Here is a 25,043-nt window from a genome sequence, read left to right as displayed (position 1 = left end):
GTGGTTCTATCTGCTAGACCCCCAAAAGAGAGAGATTATCAAACAAAATGAGTAACAGACATAAGACTCATGAGTCTCCAGAAATATGTATATTAAAATAACCAAGGTTTTCCCTCCATTCTTGTTAGTTAGCCCTCTAAGGAGTTAGTAACAGTGGTGGGATTCAGCCGGTTTGCATCACTTAGGCAGAACCGGTAATTTTTTGTTGCCCAGGCCCAGAATGGACTTCTGGAAGCAGCATCCACACAAAGAACCGATTGTTCACATATTTGAATCCCAACACCAGTTAGTAACCAATCTCTGTTGCGGAAAATAGCTTAGATTCTTCAATTTTAACTCTCATGTGCTTGAGAAAAAAACTTTGCCGGCTAAATGTCTACATCAGGGGTCTTCAAACCTGGCCCTTTTATGACTTGTGGACTTCAACTCCCAGAATTCCTCAGCCAGCGTGCCTGGCTGAGGAATTCTGGGAGTTGAAGTCCACAAGTCATGGAGGAGCCATAGTTCCCCCATGTTGGCTGAGGAATTCTGGGAGTTGAAGTCCACAAGTCATGAAGGAGCCATAGTTCCCCCATGTTGGCTGATGAATTCTGGGAGTTGAAGCTCACGTCATAAAAGGGCCAAGTTTGAAGACCCTTGGTGTACATGATACGTTTGCTGTTAAAGCCAAACATTCTCCACCACCCCCTTCAAAAAAAAATCTGGCAACAATCTTTATTGGTAAAGAGGAATTAACTCTCACACGAGACTACTTTCTAGATTTTGACTATTGTGATATTTAATTGCATATGTAGAGCCAGTTTGGTGTAGTGGTTACATTGCTGGCCTAGAAACCAAGAGACTGTGAGTTCCATTTCCGTCTTAGGCATGAAAGCTGACTGTGTGACTTTGGGCCAATGACTAGGAGGTTGTGAGTTCAAGTCCTGCTTTAGGCATGGAAATCAGCTGTTTGACTTTGGACCAATCACCAGGAGACTGTTGAGTTCTATTCCTGCCTTTGACATGAAAGCTGGCTGGTTGACTTTCGGCCAGTCGCTCACTCTCAGCTCAAAGGGTTGTTGTGGTGGTGGGGAAAACAGGAGGACGAAGGAGTGTGTATATTTGCTGCCTTGAGTTACTTATAAAGTAACATAGATAAAAATCAAATATGTATGTATGATGTATGTATAAGATGGCTGATCAGAGCTTTTGGGAGAAGTGTTAATGCTTTCCCTATTTAGATGGGAATTAAAAGGAACTATCTTGCATTTCTGGATCTGCACCAGGAAGGAAGGAAGGAAGGAAGGAAGGAAGGAAGGAAGGAAGGAAGGAAGGAAGGAAGGAAGGAGGGAGGGAGGGAGGGAGGGAGGGAGGGAGGGAGGGAGGGAGGGAGGGAAGGAAGGAAGGAGGGAGGGAGGGAGGGAGGGAGGGAGGGAGGGAAGGAAGGAAGGAAGGAAGGAAGGAAGGAAGGAAGGAAGGAAGGAAAGAAAGGAGCAATTGGCTTCTGAAAGTTGATAAGAAAGGACTGCAGTGATATAGCTGGTTTTGGAAGCCAGAATGCAGCTTTTGGTCAAATACTCTCTCTTTGTATTCTGTCTTGCTTTGTGCTTGCTCAGCCTACATACTTGGATATTTTAAAATTGCAAACTCTGTCCCATGTCACAATGCATTTACAAATCAGGCAGAGTTTTTGTCACAACAGCATGATGCTGCTTTTGTCATTCTGCTCCCCTGCAGATGCTACTGGTTAGGCCAGGGGTAGGCAACCTCGGCTCTTTTATGACTCATGGACTTCAACTCCCAGAATTCCTGAGTCAGGAATGCTGAGTCAGCTATGCTGACTCAGGAATTCTGGGAGTTGAAGTCCATGAGTCATAAAAGAGCCGAGGTTGCCTACCCCTGGGTTAGGCAAACTGAATTTCTTACCCTTCTTATTTCTCACCCTTCTCATTAAAACAATACAACGACATCCTCCTACACACACACAAATCATTTATCCAGAGGATATAATACGATGCTGCTTTTCTGAAAGGGGATCATGCAGTTACACTTCTAATGATATTGAAATGTAAAAAAAGTCTGCGCACAAATCCAAAGGCTGTCTATGCACATGAGCTGTGTTTACACCACACAGACCTAGAGGATGCGATATGTTCACACAACATACTCAACTAAGTTGCATAAACCTCACTTAGAATCATAGAACCTTGGAGGTCTTCTAGTCCAACCCCTCTTAGTCCTTATACCATGGACAAATGGTTGACCAAACCTTTTTTTTTAAAAAAAAACAAAACCCTCCAATTTATGAAGGCAAGCTGTTCTACTGGTTAATTTAGGGGTCTTCAAACTTGGCCCTTTTATGACTTGTGGACTTCAACTCCCAGAATTCCTCAGTCAGACATGCTGGCTGAGGAATTCTGGGAGTTGAAGTCCACAATTCATAAAAGGGCCAAGTTTGAAGACCTCTGGGTTAATTGTTCTCACGGTCAGGAAAGTCTTCCTTATTTTCTTATTTCCAGGCTGGATCTCACTTTGACCTGTTTGATTAGTTTATTATTTAATGTGTTGAGCAAATCCGAACAGCTAACTAATCAAGGAGAGAAGCAATCTAAAACTAAGGAGAAACTTCCTGACAGTTAGAACAATTAACCAGTGGAACAACCTGCCTCCAGAAGCGGTGAATGCTCCAACACTGGAGGTTTTTAAGAAGAGACTGGACAGCCATTTGCCTGAAATGGTATAGGGTTTCCTGCCTGAGCAGAGGGTTGGACTAGATGACCTCCAAGGTCCCTTCCAACTTTATTATTATGATGATTATAACTAAGTAAGTTGTGTGAATTGAATGGGCTGTGGGAATGCACACCCTGTACATTCTGTGGTCCTGCATGACGAGTCAGAGGTCAGATTGTCTCAAAGTGACAATGGTCCACGCTGTCCAAGCTCCATCTGAACAGCTTTCAAAGAGATGCCTCCACACTTAGGGGCAGAAGAATCTCTTCAAACATTTTACTGGGAAATGTGGATGTGTTTATCTGTCAAAAGCACACGGCAATTACTGTTCATGGGATTTGTTCAGGATGGAGAGGGAAATCTGGAGAGACACCCCATCGCTTGAAAAAAGGGCATAACAGAAGTTGGAAGGGACCTTGGAGGTCTTCTAGTCCAAACCTCTGCTTTCAGACAAATGGTCGCCCAGTCTCTTCTTAAAAACTCCCAGTGTTGGATGTCTATGGAGATTCTCAGTCCATAGACATTTAGCTATGCAGTTTGGGATGAATGCCCTTCGAATGGTGTGGGAACATGAATGGATTTCCAGAAAATGTTGCAGACTACAGGAACCATTTGCGCTTCAGTTTGAGATGCAGACAACACAGACTCATCCCCAACAGCCTGTGCCTGTCTTCAACAGTGAAGGGACACACCCATTTGCACTGCTCAGGTGACCCTGAGGGCACAGATAAACCTCCAGGTGCCCTCAACGACTCTCTCAAAGAATGCAAATGACCAGCTGTCTGCAAGGAGTATAAATCCTTCCATTCCCCCACCATCCAGTCAGAGCTGAAGAAGCTTCTTGGATGAGAAGCAAAATGTCTTCAAAGAAAAACAAGAAAGTCCAGTTGCCTCTTGAAAAAGCACCTTTGGGACAACCAGTGTTGGAGTACCCACAACTTCTGGAGGCAAGTCATTCCACTGATCGTTTTCACTGCCAAGAAAAAGATGGGAAATATCAAGGCCACTGAAGCCTTGATCTTACCTGACAAAATGGCAAACTGTCGGTGCAGTTGTTCAATGATCTCCACCGCCGTGACAGGCCTGATCTCCTGTTGCATTATTTCATCTGTACAAGAAGGGAAGAGAGACAGAAGGAGGAATTACGCCATAACCCAGCCATACAAGGCAGATACTCAGATGTGAATTCCTGGTTTGTTGACAGTTTGGGCCATGTTTTCACCTCTGGCTTTTGTCACTTGAGTTCCAGCCCCCTCCATCCCCCACCCGACCCTTGCATGCAAAATCTTGTTGATGAAGAAGCAGCATCTTTACTTTCATTTTTCCAGTGTGTTGCCTTTGCAGTTGTGCAGAACAAATCATAAATCAAACTTCAGGGTGTTGGCCGGGTGGCCTTCCGGCACAAAACAACTTGTGGCTCTTTCTTATAAGATAAAGCAAGTGTTATCCCAGTTCTGTGAAACAGCCTCGCCTGTGTTGAGCAATCGTGTGCTGGACCCCATCCAGGCAACAGATGTGCTATTTTTTCCCAGAAATGTATGAAAATATTGTGATTATGCTTTTATTGGGCATTTAATGCATTACTCCTTAATTCCTGCTCCAAAGGACATAAGATTTCAGGGCATGGCAAAACTCAATTCTCCCCACCCATAGATGTTCTGCAGTGAAAATGTGCACAAATAGATACAAGTAGTCCTTGACTTATAACTTTTTGTTTAGTGACCATTTGAAATTACAAAAGCCCTGAAAAAAGTGACTTATGACCATTTATCACACTTATGACCGTTGCAGCAGCCTGGGTTGCCCTGCTGCCCCCACACATACACACATACAGCAAAAGCTCTACAGGTGTTTATTCAACACACACACACACACCCAGACAGGTCATCAGAAAGCACCTCTTGCACAGGTCTGGATTCTGAGCTCAGTACGGCAAGGGTCACTGGGTAACAGAGTCCAATGGGCACACACAAAATCCAGGAAAGCAATCCACAAGTCAAACAGGTCAGGATACACGACATGAGCACACAAGGCACAGAACTGGGCATGTTGTTCCAGCAAAACTCAATTCCTCAGGGATTAAGTAGGTAATGCTGATGCAGCCCTCCATGAGAGGCGAGGTTGCCTCCTTACGAGTAATCTCGCTGACCGGCATTGTGCCTGTCTCCTCTTTGCTCTATGTGTCCTTGGAACAGGAGGAGGTGTGGACTCCCACTTCCTCACTGCTAATGGGTGGCAGCTGCTCCCAGTCCTTGGCTGGAGCCTCCTGGCCAACTTGCTGCAGCTGAGGCTTCTCCATCAGGCTAGCATTCTCCGAGCCCTGATCCTGACCAAGACTATGCTTTGTGCTTTCCTGTGCTGACTCAAAGTCACCCTCCGCTGAACTCGTGGCCAAGGAGGGGTCCATGGGTAGATCTAGGACATAGCCTCACGGTGGAATGGGACAACTCACCGTGGCCATGTCACCACGGCTATCTCACCACAGCCAACTCTCCACAGGACAAACTCTCCACGGCCAACTCACCATGGGATAAGTCCACGCGGGATAACTCAGTGCGATAAATGTTATTTGCCGCTGTTTCTTCAACATTATTTCCATTGGCACAAATGGAAATAATGTATGAAAAAACAATGGCAGATAACATTCATCGTGTTGAGCTATCCCACACGGATTGTCTGGCAGCGAGTTGCCCCATGGCAATTTGGCTGTGGTGAGATGGCCATGGAAAGTTGACTGCGGCAAGATGGTTGCGGTTAGATGGCTGCGGCAAGTTGTCCAGAACTCCCCCCCATACGGTCACATGATCAAAATTCAGGTGCTTGGCAACTGACACATATTTATGAAGGTGGCAGTGTCCTGGGGTCATATGATCACCTTTTGCGACCTTCTGACAAGCAAAGTCAATATGGAAGTCAGATTCACTTAGCCATGTTACTAAAGTGATTCACTGAACAACTGAGGGAAGACGTAAGATGGGCAAAACACATTTAACAACTGTCTCACTTAGCAGCAGAAATGTTGGGCTCAATTGTCATAAGTCGAGGACCACCTGTGTATACATATGTGTACAGGGAAGCCCGGGGGGGGAGCTGCCTACACTCCATTTTGACTCTTAGCATGATGAGCGAGAGAAAAAGTAACTATACATGTTTCTCTCTCTTTCTCTGCTTCCTTGCCAACTTTTTTTTTGTATGAATACCACATCAGAAACCCTGAATTTTATCCTTAGACAGGGATAGGATAATTTTGTCTTTCTTGCCTTGTGGTGGTTTCTTCCTAGTCAGCACATTCCCTCGAGTCATTATTGTCTGGTGACAAACCCACCCACCTCACAAAATCTCTTGATGTCTGTTCTGAATTGTACACTACATGATGTAAAGAATCCCTGCTTGCTTTAAAGCAAAGGTGGGCTGCCAAATTTCTTTTGAGTCATCCTAGGGCAGGGCTAGGCAACCTCGGCTCTTTTATGACTCGTGGACTTCAACTCCCAGAATTCCTGAGTCAGCTATGCTATGCTGACTCAGCTATGCTGACTCAGGAATTCTGGGAGTTGAAGTCCATGAGTCATAAAAGAGCCGAGGTTGCCTAGCCCTGTCCTAGGGCAACTGGAACTTACAATGCTTTTTCTCATTATTTGGAAAAGCATCTATCAGCCCTTCAAAGGAGGTCTGATCAGAAAATGGACACCACAAGCAAAAACGGAGCTCTACTTAATAAACGGAGGCTATAATAACAATCTAATTAGGCAATTTCCCTTTGCTCCATCTTATACCAAAGTCAGTCAAGGTGGGGAAATCTTGAATTTCTTTCTCACAATGTCTGGTTTTCCCAGACTGAGCTCACGTTTTGCTGAGGGCCTCTGCATATCTTCTCCAAGATTATCTCCAGGTTCCTCGCCAGCAGTGTTTCTCAAACTGCCTAGAGAATTCTGGGAGTTGAAGTCCTCACATCCTAAATTTGCTGAAATTGAGAAGCTCTGCTCTACAGCATGATAAAGCTCATTGCAAAGAGGCAGAGAGGAGACAGGTCTGCTGCAATAACAATGCATCACGGTTAACAACCTCCCTCAAAGGATAGGTTCTCAATCATTTGGGGTAGCATTTAGACTTATATACCCCTTTGTAGAGCTTTACAGCCTTCAGCAGTTTACAATCTGGTCCTCATTTTACCGACCTCGAAAGGATGGAAGGCTGAGTCAACCTTGAGCCAGTGGGGATTGAACTCCTGGCAGTTAGCAGTCAGTTAGCCTGCAATACTGCATTCTAACCACTGCACCAGCATGGCTCAGGGCTCAAGCTAGTCCTTGACGTACAACTGTAGTCCTTGATTTATTGCTCATTTAATAATCTCATTTGAGGTTACAATAGACCTCTTGCCAAAGGTACTTATGATCAAGTTTCGATGGCTATGCCCCCCTAAGTCACATGACCACATCTCAGGCAGCTGACCCAGAATTATGGCCATTTGCAGAGTCCTACAGTGTCACGGCTGTGTTTTATGATGTTTTTGCTAGCATTTACTTTCTGTTTACAGCAAAAATGGCCCAGGGCAAACAAGAGGTTTTAATTCACAACCATGACAATGACTGCCACAAAAAGGTTGTAAAAAGATGTCCGAGGACTTACATCATCATCATCATCATCATCATCATCATCATCATCATCATCATCATCATGAGTCTAAGAAAAAGAACTGGGGAAAATTATGAAATACCACGACCTGGCCATCGAAACTGCACGATTATGGATGAAATGTGTAAAAGTGATACTGTCATTGGGGTACTGGGAACTATGTCCAAAAACTTTGCAAAATACATCAAGAAATTGCAGCTTCCTGCAATAACTCCAGCAAAGCTCCAAAAAAGTGCGCTAATCGGAACATCTTACATTTTAAGGAGATACTTGGTTGATAACTAGGATGCTGGCAGCAACCCGTGTCAACCATCAGCCTGTCAATTTGAGTGTTCAGTTGACTGAGTTTCATGTTTTATGGATAAAAGTTTAATAATAATAATAATAATAATAATAATAATAATAATAATAATAATAATAATAATAATAAGAAGAAGAAGAAGAAGAAGAAGAAGAAGAAGAAGAAGAAGAAGAAGAAGAAGAAGAAGAAGAAGAAGAAGAAGAAGAAGAAGAAGAAGAAGAAGAAGAAGAAGAAGAAGAAGTTGGAAGGTACCTTTGAGGTCATCTAGTCCAACCCACTGCTCAGGCAGAAAACCCTATACCATTTCAGACAAATGGCTGTCCAGTCTCTTCTTAAAAACATCCATTCACAGGTTCTGGAGGCAGGTTGTTCCACTGATTAATTGTTCTAACTGTCAGAAAATTTCTCCTTAGTTCTAGGTTGCTTCTCTCCTTGGTTAGTTTCCATCGGTTGCTTCTTGTCCTGCCTTCAGGTGCTTTGGAGAATAGCTTGACTCCCTCTTCTTTGGGGCAGCCCCTGAGATATTGGAACACTGCTATCATGTCACCCCTAGTCTTTCTCTTCATTAAACTAGACATACCCAATTCCTGCAACCGTTCTTCATATGTTTTAGCCTCCAGTCCCCTAATCATCTTTGCTGCTCTTCTCTGCACTCTTTCTAGGAATTGTGGGATTGTGGAAGTCCAGAAGTCATAAAAGGGCCAAGTTTGAAGACCCCTGATCTAGCTGATCAAAGAACAGTAATCTTGTCTGGTAGCCTTCAAGTCTTCAAGAAAATGTACAGAGGATTGCAGGAACTAGATATGTCTGGTTTAAGGAAAAGAAGGACTAGAGATGATGACATGATAGCAGTGTTGCAATATAAAGAAGGGGGGAAGGTTTCAATCTATTGTCCAAAGTGCCTGAAGCCAGGAGAAGAAGCAAAAGATGGAAACTAATCAAGGAGAGAAGCAACCTAGAATTAGGAGGAATTTCCTGAGAGAACAATTAATCAGTAGAACAGCTTGCCTCCAGAAGTAATGGTTGCTCCAACACTGGAAATTTTCAAGAACAGATTGGACAACCATTTGTCTGAAATAACATAGGGTTTCCTGCTTGAGCAAGAGGTTAAACTAGAAGACCTCTAAGGTCCCTTCCAGTTCTGTTATTCTGCTAAGCTTGAATAACTATCTGGAGAAAGTGTGACAGTAAATGTAGTTTAAAAGAAAAAGAAAAAAACAACCTGTTCCTCCCCAAAATTCAAGGGAAGGAAAAAAAATACATAATGAAATTTCTAGATTTTGCTGCTCATTCAAGATGTGTTCATTTTTCCCCACCTTTGCTTAAAAAAATGTCAGAGCAAGCGTTGTCTACGCAATTGTCACTTGCTTGATAGGTAAAGGAAATGTTTGTAAGCTTCACTGCATATTTAAAGCAATAATTTTCCCTTCCAACACTTTTTCTCCGAACTGTCCTACTATTCCACTCACCCTATGACTCCAGCAAAAAAAAAATCTGGGTCATTTAACATAGCTGCTGTCTTCCACCAGCTGGATTATCATAATATATTCTGAAATTAATGGAAAACTCCGGGAAGCTAGAGAAAAGAACCGTGTAAGATGGCCCAATTTTTACGCTTCAGTGCATTCCTTTAAAAATAGCACATCCACGCCTGCATTTATAATATCTTCTTTTATTAGTAAGGAAGTTATTTCCTTATTCTTGGGTTTCAGAAAAATCTGCAGCAAAATCGGACAGAGATGTAAACCGGGGTCAGTTTTCTGCCGATGCAACTATATCCAGTGAAAGAACTTATAAAAAGAAAAATCTATAATAATAATAATAATAATAATAATAATAATAATAATAATAATAATAATAATAATAATAATAATAATAATAATAAAAATATCACAATATGTAATCAGCAGTATCAGCAAAGCAGCTTAGAATTAGGAAAGGTCTTGCATTATAATAAATAAATTAAAATAGAAAAATGTTAATTATTTTGGCAGAAAGAGAGCAAGGTCCAGACCCTGGCTCTGATGGGTTGTCTCAGTAAAAACCAAAACAATTTATATTTTAATTCAGTTTTCAGCAATGATAAAATGCATGGATTACAACTCCCAGAATTCCCAAGCCACCATGCTGGATGGTGATTTCTGAGAGTTGATGTCTGCACATCTTAATATTGCTAAGATGGAAAAACACTGATTTAAATTTATAATTTAATGCTACAGTATAAGAACTTTGCACCCACCCTGCAATTGGAATAAATTTATCCTATGAGTATTATAAGCTGCACATTATAAAGAGCCATGATGGTGCAGTGGTTAGAATGTAGTATTGCAGGTTAACTCTGCCCACTGCCAGGGGTTCGATCTTGGCTAGCTCAAGGTTGACTCAGCCTTCCATCCTTCCGAGGGCGGTAAAATGAGGACCCAGATTATTGGGGGCAAATATGCTGACTCTGTATATTACCCAGAGAGTCCTGTAAAGCCCTGTGGAATGATACATAAATCTAAATGCTATTTCTATTGCTATTACAATATTCAATTTGCACAGCTCTGGTTCTTTTAGATCAGTGTTTCTCAACCATAGCAACTGTAAGGTATCTGGACTTCAGCTCCCAGAATTCCCCAGCCAGCATTGCAAGATTGACAAATACTCCTTTAGATGATTCTGAGCAGAGTCAGGCAATAGGCAGCATTGTGCTAAAATATGCCTGGATAATTTATGACTGATAACAGCCATCCTAAGATTTATTTCCTTGGTGGAAGCGTGCTATATAAACACAGCAACTGTCTTCCTGTAACTCCAGATCTACAGTTTTCTATATTGTGTGTATCTGGTTGGTTTTTCATTTAAAGATGGCAAAGTTGCCCTGAATTTACAACTCTTATTTCTAATCTCTCAGTGAAGAGGGTGAAGCTTTGAATGTCTGCTTGGGAACCTGAGAAAGTGCCAATTGTTTAACCTGACCTCTAAACCTCTCCCTTGCGTCCACCATTGACCAAATTGTCCACCAATCGTGAATTGACTCAAGCTGAATTTATGCATCTGCCTGGTGGTTTCGGGTGCTCTTCTCTGCAGTCCCTGGTAGCTACCTGTCCCTGGTGTTTGCTGACCTTCATACTTCTTGTTGGGAGAGGGAGCTGAGGAAGAAACTCCACCTGCTAGGTTTTTCGGGTGATGCCTTGGGAGATTATGGCCTTAAGGATGCCCAATCTAGGGTAGTCCAACGGCTGGGCAGACATAGATTTGCAATATTTAAGAGCCAGAGCTAACAAAACCTGCTCCCCCTCGGATCTTCAGCCAATCTAATATTTATTTATTTATTTATTTATTTATTTATTTATTTATTTATTTATTTATTTATTTATTTATTTAAATCCCATTTATATCCCACCCTTCTCCGAAGACTCAGGGCGGCTTACAATCTAAGAAGCACAAATCAATGTGCTTAGCAATTATGGACTGAGGATGGCTTCATACTTCTATACTCTAACTATCCCCAAGTATAGGAGAGTCTTTTCTCTAGCCCATTTCAATGTCTTGCCCTCAGCACTACTCGACGGGCGATTTAAGAGGCTCCCGATTAGCGAGCGATTATGCCCCTGTGATAGGGCTGAGGTTGAAACTGTGGAGCATGTCTTTTTATACTGCCCTATGTATAACGCAGGCAGAACTAAATTACTGTCTCTCCTTAAAATAGACCCTTCTGGTCCCAATGCTAGTAATTTGGTCTTATATTGTTTAGGGGATGGCTCCTCATATATTACTTCTCAGGTCTCTAAATTTTTTCTAAGAGCTGTAACTATTAGAGGGGAATGTTGTAATTCCTCTCAGCCAAGGCTTCTGGTGTCCAATTGTCTATGATTTTACTTTTTCTATGTTTTTCTTTTGTGGTATTTGTACTTTGGTCTGTGACCGCAAACAAATAAATTAAATTATGCATCTGCCCTGTAACCTGAAACATAAATTCAGGCCATTTCCTCGGAGCTAGGTGGAGCAGTGGGCTAATGCCTCCTTAAGTAACACCAGCTGCCTGCAATTAGTGCAGGTTCGAGTCCCACCAGGCTCAAGGTTGACTCAGCCTTCCATCCTTCCGAGGTAGGTAAAATGAGGACCCAGATTGTTGGGGGCAATTAAGCTGACTTTGTAATAATGCCGCTTGGGGTGTGTGTGAAAGCCCTAATAAGCAGGCATATACATAGAATGAAGGCTACTGCTAAGCTTGTAAGCCGCCCTGAGTCTTCGGAGAAGGGCGGGATATAAATGGAATTAAAATAAAATAAATAAATAAATAAATAAATTTAATCCAGCAATTCTGGCACTTGGAGGTACTGCAGTTGCAATGCAAGTTGTGGAAGCTGCGCATCATAAAATACAGGTAGTCCTCATCTTACAGCCACAACGAAGCCCAACATTTATGTTGCTAAGTGAGAAATCTGTCAAGTGAGTTTGGCTCCATTTTACGACTTTTCTCGCCACATTTGTTAAGTGAATCACTGCAGTTGTTAAGTTAGTAACGCACTTGTTAACTAAATCTGCCTTCCCTGTTGACTTTGCTTGTCAGAAGGTTACAAAAGGGGATCTCATGACCCCAGGACACTGCGGCCGTCATAAATATGAACCAATTGTCAAGCATCCAAAGATAGAACACATGACTATGGGGATGCTACAACGGTCATAAGTGTGAAAAATGCTCATAAGTCACTTTTTCAGTGCCGTTGTAACTTTGAATAGTTACTAAATGAACTGTTGTAAGTCGAGGACTACCTGTATAGAATCATAGGGCTGGAAGGGACCTCGGGGCTCTTCTAGTCCAACCCCCTGCGCAAGGCAAGAAACCTTATACCCACCCAGTAACCCCATAAACTGTCAGCTTTCTCCCCATCCTGACTTGGTCTTCTGCACCTGAATCATTTAATGATCCTGGTCTTTTGACAACTGTTGTCACAGTAGCATAGAAATTCTCATGTGAATCTGTCATCCCATTCAGGACCCCCTAGGCCTGCTTCATGTTTCTCCCCCAACTTTTCACAGTTATAGAAAGAAGCCACAAACCAAAGCATGTCACCAAAAGTTTTACAGGTTTCAGATTGCCAAGGACTCTTTGCATTTCTGGGAAGATGTTTATTGCTAGTAGAGGAAAATAACAGATGATTTAAATCAGGGGTACCCAACCTTGGCAACTGTGGACTTCAACTCCCAGAATTCCCCAGACAGCTATTGAGTCATTGTTGATTCTTAGGAACTACCTACTTGTAGATAGACTTTTTCCCATGAAGATCAGCTTACACCTAGCCTAATTAAGGCAGAATCACTCCGGATCTCCTTTACATTTTTCCCTCTGTCCTAGACTCAGGCATTTTTCTAGTAATGATCCTACTCTGTTACACATTCCAACATGCACACCATTTTGCACTCAGCAATACACTGCAGAAGAGTTAAACCAAAGATACTAACCATTTGAGGCCCACTGGAGGTTTGAGAGCACCAGAATAACAGAATAATAAGAGTTGGAAGGGACCTTTGAGGTTTTTAATCCAACTCCCTGATCAAGCTGGAAAACCTTGTACCATTTCAGACAAATGGTTGTCCAATCTCTTCTTAAAAACTTAAGAGTGTTGGAGCACCCACAACGTCTGGAGGCAAGTCGTTCCACTGATTAATTGTTCTCACTGTTATGAAATTTCTCCTTATTTCTAGGTTGCTTCTCTCCTTGGTTAGTTTCCATCCGTTGCTTCTTGTCCTGGCTTCAGGTGCTTCAGAGAATAGGTTGACCCCGTTCTTTGGGGCAGCCCCTGAGATATTGGAACACTGCTATCATGTCACCCCTAGTCCTTCTTTTCGTACCCATATTCCTGCAACTGTTCTTCATATGACCCCCAGTCCCCTAATCACCTTGGTTGCTCTTCTCTGAACTCTTTGTAGAGTCTTAACATCTTTTTTATATTGTGGTGTGAGTGACCAAAACTGGAGGTGATATGGTCTTACCAGGGCATTATAAAGTGGTACTAACTCTTCATGTGTTCTTGATTCTATCCCTCTTGTGTTTACCTTGTGAGTGTTTTCACAAATGGCCTCTCTGGGTTGCACTTTCCCAGAATAGCGGCCTTAATGGGCATAGCTAATCACCAAACATCCATTTGACCTAAAAAAAATAAAATAAAATAAGGGATGAGCTCGCTTTCTCTTCTTCCTCCTCCAAGCAAGCCCCAGGGCTGCTGACATAGAATTCTGAGTTTCCAAAAAAATGCATAAAGCATTTGTAAAAATAGAAATCACTATAGAGGCTCCAAATTTGCTTTTAGCCAGATGGCTTTTCATTTAAACATATTTTTTCCCTACTGGAAGAAAATAAAATTATATCGAACTCAGATGGCAGAAGGATTCTAGCAACCCAGGGACTGGCTAATTCACAGATGGTGTGTGTGTGTGTGTGTGTGTGTGTGTGTGTGTGTCAAAAAAAGGAAGCCGATTGAAGCCCCACCTCTGTTTTACACTATGTAATGTATAATGTATTTTGACTTTTTGATCCATCATCATCATCATCATCATCATAATTTGGAAGGGACCTTAGAGGTCATCTAGTCCAACTCCCTGCTCAGGCAGGAAACCCTATACCATTTCAGGCAAATGGCTGGCCAGTCTCCTCTTAAAAACTTCCAGTGTTGGAGCCTTCACCACTTCTGGAGGCAGGTTGTTCCACTGGTTAATTGTTCTGTCAGGAAGTTTCTCATTAGTTCTAGGTTGCTTCTCTCCTTGACTAGTTTCCATCCGTACAGTATTCACACATCTTCCACCTAGGACCTAGGTTAACAAAACACAATTTCTCCCATTGTATAACATGCTATATCCAAAGAAATAAATCTCAGTTTGGCTTAACATGCTGGTTTGACTCCCACAGCAAATGGAAGCCTACAGATAGTCCTCGACTTATAATTGCTCCAGGGGTACTTATAACCCAATTCCAAAGTTTTGACAGCTGCTCCCATAGTCACATGACCACATTTCAGGAGCTCAGCAACCAGCCTACAATTACAGCCAATTGCAGCCTCCTGCATCATGTGACCACATTTTGTGACATTTTTGCTGAAAGCTGGTATTTATTTCCAGTTTTCAGCAAAACTGGCCCATGGTGAACCTTTCACTTACTTAACAACTGCTGCAAAATAGGTCGTAAAATTGAGTCGATCACATGGGTGACCCGTTTTAAAACCATCACAACTTAGGACCGTGATGGAGAGGTTCCATTATGGTCATTAGTGAAAATCCTTTTTTTTCTTTTTATGACCTTCTAGTCATTTTAATTTGGGGTGGGGGTGAGTGGGTGGAGCTCAGCATTTCTTGGCCGGACGCCCTTCCTGATGCCTATGCGGAGTTAGCAGCAAATATTTTTTTCTTGGTGCCCTAGGAGAAACATCTGCCGCTACTTAGGCTTGAACTCTCAGCCACCCAAATGGGAGGTGAGAATCTTCACCACTAGGCCACCACACTGCTCGGTCGTAAGTCAAGACTACCTGTACTCAATTCCATATTAGACAGGATGAATGCACTGTGTGAACTTAGGTCAGGACTGGCAGCAAAGGCTGAGGAATCAGTATGGTGATTGCCTGCTTGTGGGAAAAGAGTTGCCTGCTTCTTCCAGATGAAGCTGGATGTTATTTTTGCAAACGAGGACAGTCGGGTTACAAGGACACTGTCAACTCTGCAACAAATTGAAAAGAAGCCATTTTTACTTCGTTTTTCGGTTGCCACATACTTGGAAAGGGAGGAGGAGGGAAGTGTAGTTTTAAGTTAGCCAAAACAATTCTTAGGTATGGGAACCAAGGCCACTGCTGATTACATTTTGTCGGGTTGGAGGTGGGGAGGAAAGCCCACATTTAGTAACAATTGGTGAATGTGATCTGTGTGACATCTAATTGGGGTGGGAATCATAACTTTGCAACTTTGTAACCAGGGGGAGGGGAATTTAGTCTTGGGTTCACCTTTGTACGTGCTGATATTTTGCAGCCAAATAAACATGTTCTTTGAGGAACCATTTTCTCCCTTGAAGTTCTTTTAACTGGTCTCATCTATCGGAACTATGACAGACACTTTCTCCACAGAGCTTGGAGTGGAAAAAGGTGATAAGGAAACATGACCTACTTTGCATACAGGGACATCAGCTAATCCAGTGATGGGATTTTGCTTAAATCATAAAGTAAATCCTCTGCATGTAATGTTTAATCTGGATCTGGGTCTCATGCACTCAGCCACCCAGGACAGAGCCTAATTCCTCTATCCACAGAGAGAGAGAAAAGAGAAAAGTCCTTCCAACTGAAATTTTGGAATAGTTTAAAGCAGGGCTAGACTGGGAAGTAAAAAAAAAAATCTGAGAAGGAAAAAGTGAAACAGAGTTTTCATTTTGATGCCAAGAAAAGTTTGGGTATTTCACTGATCGTGAATCGTTGGGATTTGAGCACGAAGGAATTTTATGGAGGGGTGTGTAACTGCCTTTTCTGATTTGTTCCCTTTAGTTGTTATTGTGGTTGTTTTCACTTCCTGAACTACCTTATATTCTCTAGGATTTTTCTGGTGGTCTCCCATCCTCCTTCTCCTTCTCCTCCTCCGTCTTGATCAAACTTTAAATTGCCAGCAAATGGACTGCTGTGTCACACTAGATCAGACATGTCAAACTCATGACGTCATGACATATCGGGACAGTTTTGCCATTGCCGGCAATGGGGTGGGCATGGCTTCCGGATGACGTGTCCGGCCCACGGCCTGGGAGTTTGACACCCCTGCACTAGATCAAACCTGGGAAAATCAAGGAATCCATGTTCTAATCTGCTTAGATTTCCAAGATTAGCTAGATGCCATCAACCTTCGTTGGCTACAACTCTAAAACTATAGAGAGTTAAGAAGATAATCTTGATGGGGATAATGCAAGGAACGGTGACCCAGACCAGAGGTCCCCAACTGTGGGCCTCAGCTCACTACCGGGCTGTGGCCTCTTGGCCACCGGGCTGTGTGAGTGGCTGGCCAGAGCATGTGTGTGTGTCCGCATGCTCATCCCCCTTGTGCTGGCAGTAGCTGAGCCGCACACTGATGCTAGCAGCCCTATTTGTGGAGCACACATACTTGTGGCCCTGTTCGCACACACACGCAGCCACATTAGCATGTGTGCACACACGCTCATAAAGGTGCCTGTCCCTGCCTTTCCCACTGGTTGCCAACCCCAGACCTAGACAAAAGAGGCTTAAACATTTTTTTTAAGTCCAGGACTACAAGGTAATATTTGGAAGTGGATCAGCAGACGTCTCCCTAATTCAATGGCACAGAAGAAGGAGAAAGAGGTATAGTGTGATCAGACTTTAAAAATTGTGCTTTGATAGCCGATCCCAATAAAATTTCTTTTAGCCTTTCTGTGGGGTTCTGGGGAGTTTTCCTGATCTGTTTTACCCCTTGGGGCTGACAAAACCTCAGTTAGCCTAGTGATGTCAAAGGTGGCTGAAGGTGATAGATATTGTAATCTAAAGAAAACCACGGTGTTTAACACATCAGGCTAGAAATCAGGAGATGGTGAGTTCTAATCCTGTCTTGGACATAAAAGCCAGCTGGATGACTTTGGGCCAATCACAAAGAGACTGTGAATTTTAGTTGCACCTTAAGTATAAAAGCAGGCTGGGTGACTTTGGGTCAATCACTAGGGGACGGTGAGTTCTAGTTCCGCCTTAGGCATGAAAGCCAGCTGGGTGACTTTGGGCTAGTTACTCTCTCTCAGCCCAACCCATCTTGCACAGTTATCAGTGTGGGGAAAACAGGAGGCAGGAGTATTGGTTATGTTCACTACCTTGAGTTATCTAAAAATAACGAGGGTGCGATTAAAAAAAACCCCTAAAGTAAATAAATGAAACATGCAGAAAATGTTGGCGAAAGCAGTATTTTGTGAGACAGATTTGCATCTCTGTGATAATTGTATCCCCAGTATGATTTGTAACACCACTGTGTGGTGAGATCCCTAATCAGTTGGTGATGGACTCCATTCACCTATAGGGCAGCCATGTTACATTTCACATCATGATGATGATATGATGATTGGAGAGGAAAATTTGTAGGCTTTGGGTCTAAAATCCTGTGGCTGTCCCAAGGCAACTGCATAACGGCTGCTTCTTCTGGAATCATTTAAAGGGAAGGATTTTTAAGATTTTGTGCTAAAGTTGGCGAAAATTAGAAGCAATTAGTTGCCCATATCTAACTTGGGATGTCACCCACTTGCTTTGGAATTTAACTTCCTTATGGAATTTCCAAGGGTTCGTGCCAGCCCACCCCATCCTTCACAACCTTGGATATCTGCAAGACCTGATCCTCATGAAGATCCAGATGTTCACCAAAAAACGTAGAAATGTCCAAGAATTGGTAGAAAGTTAAAAAGGTAAAGGTAAAGGTTCCCCCGCACATGCGTGCTAGTCATTCCCAACTCTAGGGGCCGGTGCTCATCTCCCTTTCAAAGCCAAAGAGCCAGCGTTTGTCCGAGGACGTCTCCGTGGTCATGTGGCCGGCATGACTAGACGCCAAAGGTGCACGGAACGATGTTACCTTCCCACCGGAGTGGTCCTTATTTTTCTACTTGCACTTTTATGTGCTTTCAAACTGCTAGGTTGGCAGAAGCTGGGACGAATAACAGGCGCTGACTCTGTTACGCGGCACTCGGGATTCGACCCGCCAAACTGCCGACCATCTGATCGACAAACTCAGCATCCTAACCCACTGAGCCACCGCGTCCCTTGGTAGAAAGTTAGGGGTCAGTAATTATGAAGAAACAGCAAAATTTCATTGAACATCAGGCCAAACCCATGTTCCCCCCTCAGAGTTTTGATATCAGCAGGCAGACATGAAATCAACAATGTCTGCTTGTCCGGTTATAAAGAAGGAGACCTTCAACTTTCCTAGTAGGCAGGGCATCCTTTGTCCATCTTTGGTCCCTCAAAAATGCCCCAGCCTAGCTAAGTTACAGGACAAAACTCAGGTGTCTAACTTTTCAGGGTTTCTTGTTTTTGTCCTTCCGCTCAGCAAAAGGTTGGTATTAACTTATCTGTGCCAGCGGTTGAATTGGTTTCAGATTAGCTCATGCATTTGTGGGAAGAAAATGGCTTCACTTTTTCTAGACCTTTCCACTTTATAATCCTCCAGCGTCTGGATCAATTCTCGTGTGTGTCTGTCTGGGTGAGCATTTTTTTTTCTCCCCCTTCTTTCAAACCGAAAAATCAAGAAGGAACTACTTACCAGCAAACGCAATCATAAGCAACTTTTATTCATATTTTTCCAGGGGAGTTTAATCCCTAATAAACGTTAGAACAGGGCTTGTGTGCATGCATTGATTCTGTGGTTTTTCTTCTTTTAAACAGAAATGCTCTCTTTCTTTGAAAATAGAGACTTGTTCAAAATACAAAATTCTAATAATAACTGCTCAAAATCTATGTTAAACTTCTGATTAATTTAAAATGCTGAAACCGGTACTCTGATTTAAATGGAATTTATTTGCTTCTCAATTGGGCTATCTTCTGTGAATTAAAAGAAAAAACAAAACGAAACTAATACGCTTTTTTAAAGTTATGTGAATACTGGATATATTTGAACTTTATAAGGGACAAACCAGTCCCTTACATTTTAATTCTTTTAAGAGTTATTGGGGATTCAATTTTACAACCAGTTAAGTCACAGGATAAATATCTATAGTTACGCATTTTGGCTTTCAAAGCCATACTGGCAAGAGAAGAATTTATAAACGGCATGCAATTTTTCTTGATATTTAGATGTTTCCAAAAGAGTATGTAACTTGTTTTGATGTACTTGCAATAATATTGATTAGTGGTATATTCATATGATATGCAGTTGTATATAAAAGCAGAGCAAGCAAGACAATAAAAATCAGCATCCTCTATAAACTAATATCAGTACATATAGTCCTTGATTTACGACCACAACTGAACCCCAAGTTTCTGTTGCTAAGCAAGACATTTGTTAAGTGAGTTTTGCCCCTTCCAAAGTTATAGTATGCCCAGAGCTGTCCTGGGGAATAAATAAATAAAACAGGAGAAGAGGACCAGGGCTTTTTTTGTCACAGAACGCTCAGAACGGAGTTCCAGCACCTTTTTTGGATGGAACCTTGTAGGGTAGGCAAGGCAGGCTGTATGACATGTGTGAGTTCCAGCACCTTTTTCTTTTACAAAAAAAGCACTGAAGAGGAGAAAGAACAATCTGGATGAAAGACAACATGTCTGGCCTTGTCCAGATTTAGTTGAAGGTTGTGGGAATTCATCCAACTTGAAATCCCAGTTAAGACGGCTGATCCAGAGAAAACATGCTGCGTAATCCAAGATCAGAGGAAAGAAACACACCTGGGTTGGAAATTGTGAATAACAGCTGGATGTCATTAAATATGACAATCAAATTGAAAAGCAAAAATGGGAAAAAAAAAGATCCAAGGATCCGATGACGAAGTATATCCGATCTGGAGAAGCAAAGACATTGATATAAATGCAAAAAGCAGGCTAATGAGAGTAATTGTCTTCTCTATCATGATGTATGGATTTGAGAGTTGGACACCAAGAGTGGCTGATCGAAAAACTGACGCCTTTGAACTGTGGTGCTGGCGTAAATTATTGCTTGTACCATGAACAGCCGGAGTAACTAACAGAGAGGTGTTAAATCATACAAAACCAGACACATCACTAGAAGCTAAAATTATAAGACTACATCTGATTTACTTTGGCTGTGTCATGGGTGCAAATTCATTGGAGAAGGCAATGATATTAGAAGGGGCAAGCAAAGAACACGCTGGCTTGATAAACATCAAATCTGATGCAAAGTGTTCTGTACCAGCCTACTACCGGCCCTGCAGAAAAGGCAGGGACAACCCCTTTACAAAAAGGCAAGAGGCTGGAACTAAGTCTGCCAAATTTATTGACACAAAACAGAGCAAACAGAGCAAAACCAAAACACGAACCATGAAACAGGAGCTATTCAAACAGTTGCCTTCAGCAAACCAGCCCTCCCACACATTCCCCTTTTAAACAGTTCAAGGCGTGGCTTCTCTCTGCCTCCTTCCGAGGTGCCCCATTGCCTTCCTCTGTTTACTCCTGATTGACTGCCTCCTGCGTCGGGCGTCCTTGAACAGGGCCAGCTGTGGGTCATCTTCATCCACGCTGTCAGGCTCACACAGCTGGGTCTGCGTAGTGACCAGATGAGAGGGGCCTGGCTGAGGGCTCTGCGAAGCCTCAGGGTTGTCCTCTGCAGGCTCTCCAACACCCCCCTCCTCCTCCTCTGAATCGTCCGACCCAACTGCCGAACCCACAGGCTGACCCTGAATCACAACACAAAGTTAAACATACAACAATTGAAAGAAGCTGTGCTTGACAGTGTAGCATGGAGAGCACTTGCCTACAAAGTCAACAAGAGTTGGACACAACAACAACAACAACAACAACAACAATAATGAAGTATACAAGAAAGCAACAATGGACCTAAGATCAAATCCTGAGGAACACCTACAGATGAAATAAAAGGTTGAGAACAGTCTTTTCCACTTGACTGAAAAAGTGCAATGGGAAATACAGGACTGAAACAAACAAAACCTTGTTGTCAATGCTGCTAACTTTGGATGTTCTTGCTTTGACAACAGATGGAAATGCAGCCATTTCTCTCTATTGCTTTTAGAGTTAGTTGATGCTGGGAGGGGGAATGTGGATGAGATTCCAGCTAGTCATAACAATAATAACTCAGCCGTGGGAACCCAAGGTCATTGGGCCCAGAGTTGATAAGAGTTTTGGCGGGCTGGAGAGCTGGGGAGAAAGCCTGCGCTTCCAGCTAATTGGGGAATGTGATTTATGACTGTTTATTGGAGGAGGGAATTGTGCTTCGTTACTTTGTATCCAGGGGAGGGGAATTTAGGTTTTGGTTTCGACTATGTAGTGCCAATACTTCGTTTCTCGAATAAAAGATTCTTTAACGTAAAAAAAATGCCTTGAAGTTCTTTTGAATAATTTCATCTGTTGGCACCATGACACTTGTACTGCTGGTGCCTAATGATTTTTTTTAAAAAAAGATAGTAACATTTTACCACAGAGAAGTACAGTAGTAGCACAAATAGTGATGACTTCCTATTTTGCGTTAGTCACCAGCAGATCACTGACTAAGCTGACTCAGCAGAACCTGCTTGAAGCCATCATTGAAGTGGGTCACTGAGATGGTTCACTGACATGAAAGAAATATTGAGAGAGTAAGTAACTTCTATTTAGACAAAAATGAAAGAGAAAGTCCTGGATGACCGTTAGAACGATATGAAATGTCCTGTGAAGGTTTTATGGGTTTTTCAAAACAAAAGAAGATGAAATAGATTTATTTCGGAGAATCTGGAAATATAGCTGCCTAAGAAAACAAGATCAAGAGGCATCACAGTATACTTAAATCAAGTTAGTGTTGACTCTTAGAGACCACACACTATAAAGAGAATTTCTTCATGAAAGGTCTGTCCCCAACTTGGTCCTTCAGATCTTCTTCTGAAACTGGGTCCCTCTATCTTACTACTGATTGTCCTTCTCTTCCTTGCAACCTTTTCCAGTACAGCACTAAGATTTCCCCAGAAAACTGGGTCTTCATATAATGCATCTGAATACATTTCTCATAGATGTATCAAAGATAGTCAACTATTCATAACCTGTTTGCTGTAATGTCTATATTACAGTATTATTTATCTGCCTGCTGTTGAGGTTGGAAGCAAGCTCAGCAACATGTCCTGTCATCAACTGAGTTCTTTGTCATTTGGTGACCATAGCCTACATCCAGAAGATGAAGCCAGTTATCCTTCTGGAGAGATCCCAAGATAAAATCTCACTCAGCTGGGCACGATTAAGGAAGCAAGAACTACAATGGTTTCAGCCATGCATCTTTAATGCTACTCTGCAGCAAATACAGAATGTGGAAAAATTTCCCGCCCTGCTTTAGAATGAATTCATGGAGGTGGAGCCTCTGGAAGTATCTATTTACATGGATTTTAAGGAATGGCGAACGATTTGAAACACCTTTTAAATAGGTTTTCCCTCAACTGGGCTAAGCTGCCACTTGTGAGATAAGCTACCAAATGAATCATCCTCTTTCTCCCAATTCTGCCTTCCATTCTTCTCCCAGGATTTCTGGAAGGTTTGTTTAGAGTCAGGCAATCACAAATAGAGTCCTCAAAGCTTGTTCCCCAAGTATGTTGGCTTGGTATTCAAGGAGTTGTAAAACCAACATCTCAATACCAGGCTGGGAAGTTTGCACTAACAATTGTCTCCACTCTGTGATGGATCCTCAAACTCATGATAGACTTCTCGGTTCTGCTAATGTCTGGGTTTGGGGAGGTGGGGGGGGGGGGGTGGGGAGTAAGTAAGAGAGTGACAAGCCCAAATTTTCTAGGAGGGTTAAATACCAATAAACCTAGATAGTCTTCCGAAAGATAGCCAGCCCAATACAGATAGCTCTTGACTTACAACAGTTCATTTAGTGATCGGCCCTGAAAAAAAGTGACTTATGACCATTTTTCACCTTTATGACCCTTATAGCATGCCCGTGGTCACATGATCAAAATTCAGATTGCTTGGCATCTGACTCATATTTATGACGGTTGCAGTGTCCCTGAGTAACGTGATCACTTTCTGTGACCTTCTGACAAGCAAAATCAATGGGGAAGCCAGATTTACCTAACAGTGGTGTTTGTAACTTAACAGCTGCAGTGATTTACCTAACAACTGTGGCAAGAAAGGTCATAAAACGGAGCAAAAGTCACTTAACTTATCTCATCAACAGGAATTTTGGGCACAATTGTGGTTGTAAGTTGAGAACTACCTGTATTAAATACAAATAAAGAGCTAGATAAACATGCTAAAAAAGCTTACTGTACGCCTTTCTCGGGACTGTAGTTTCAAAATATGGGGGGAGAATGACATAACAACATGTTTTTCCTCTTAAATCCCCAACTGTGGAAATGTAATATACCAAGGAAAAGGGCCAGATTATTTCTCCTTTTGTTAAATAATTTGCTAATTTTACATTTTTACCTTATTTAAGGAAGATTTTTTTTCTTTTTGTTGTATTGAGACATGACCTCCTTCAACAGCATTTAAACAGAAGTTTTTAATGACAAGATATATATTTACACATTAAGGTAAAGGTAAAGGTTCGCCCGCACATGCGTGCTAGTCGTTTCCAACTCTAGGGGGCGGTGCTCATCTCTGTTTCAAAGCCGAAGAGCCAGCGCTTGTCCGAGGACGTCTCCATGGTCATGTGGCCGGCATGACTAGACGCCAAAGGCACACGGAGCACTGTTACCTTCCCACCGTAGTGGTCCCTATTTTTCTACTTGCATTTTTACGTGCTTTCGAACTGCTAGGTTGGCAGAAGCTGGGACGAGTAACAGGCGCTCACTCTGTTACGCAGCACTCGGGATTCAACCCGCCAAACTGCCGACCTTCTGATTGACAAGCTCAGCGTCCTAACGCACTGAGCCACCGCGTCCCCTTCATTTACACATTACTGTCCAACATATCTGTCCAGAGAGACAACATTTAAAATATGCCCGCCCCTTTTTTTTAAATGCTGACTGATCTATGACATGCCACAGTTATTTATAATTTAGATTATGTGATTATGATGGATATTTTTGTTTGTGTGGGATTTAGCTTTCTAAACCTTTTCAAAAGGGAGGAAGTTTCAGACAAAGGCAGAAGGGAGACTGAATTTTTCAAACATAAAATTCTTCCTGTTTTTTGGGTCCAGCATAAAAAGACATGAATAAAGCTCCTTTTATCACTGATTACATTATAGTATTTATTTGTCTTAAATACAAAAGAAATGCTTGTCTCAGTTCTTTAACAACACTCTCTAACAATTACTTTGTTCAATCTCAGAATATTCATTTTCAATATTTCTCTGCCATTAAGACACTTGATTAAGTCTCCACAGACTGATCTGTAGTTAAACTATACTGCTAAAAATCAACTAGTTCACCATGAAATAGTCTTGCAGAAATACACAATTTACAGTGTCCATTTAAACCAGTTCTCTCTAACTTGATGCCCTCCAGACAGGTGTGTCTACAACAGCAGGATCAAAAAAGTCAAAATGTTAACCATGCAATTGAAGCCCCATCCATATGCAGGATCTTCTATCTTCTCCCCACCCCCTCCACCTGACCCTCAAACCTAAATCCTATGTGAATTAAAGCACTTCATGGATTTGATGAAGTGAGCTGTAGCGCATGAAATCTTATGCCTGTTGATGAAATTTGTTAGCTGAAAAAGTTTCTACCAGAGTGCTGATTTTTTATGCCACCACAGATTAGCAAAGTTGTTTTCTCACAATCCCTTAAACAGAATTCCTAACCACAGGGTGA

At 42.2% G+C, this 25,043-nt stretch overlaps 1 protein-coding gene across 1 annotated transcript in view; it reads right to left on the bottom strand.

Annotated features, from left to right (window-relative positions):
* The window catches only part of MCF2L2 (MCF.2 cell line derived transforming sequence-like 2), a gene marked incomplete at its 5' end in the record, with an annotated part of 214,247 nt that overhangs the window by 162,504 nt on the left and 26,700 nt on the right, over nucleotides 1–25,043 (bottom strand). Inside the window, one exon of the mRNA XM_081329835.1 lies at nucleotides 3,734–3,817. Within this exon, the coding sequence (XP_081185961.1) occupies nucleotides 3,734–3,817 (84 nt within the window). The remainder of the gene's footprint in view (nucleotides 1–3,733; nucleotides 3,818–25,043) is intronic.

This window comes from Vipera berus (assembly GCF_964194415.1).
Source record: "Vipera berus genome assembly, chromosome: 5".
NCBI lineage: Eukaryota > Metazoa > Chordata > Lepidosauria > Squamata > Viperidae > Vipera > Vipera berus.
Note: the sequence above shows the minus strand (reverse complement) of the source record. Positions and strands in the feature narration are given on the sequence as shown.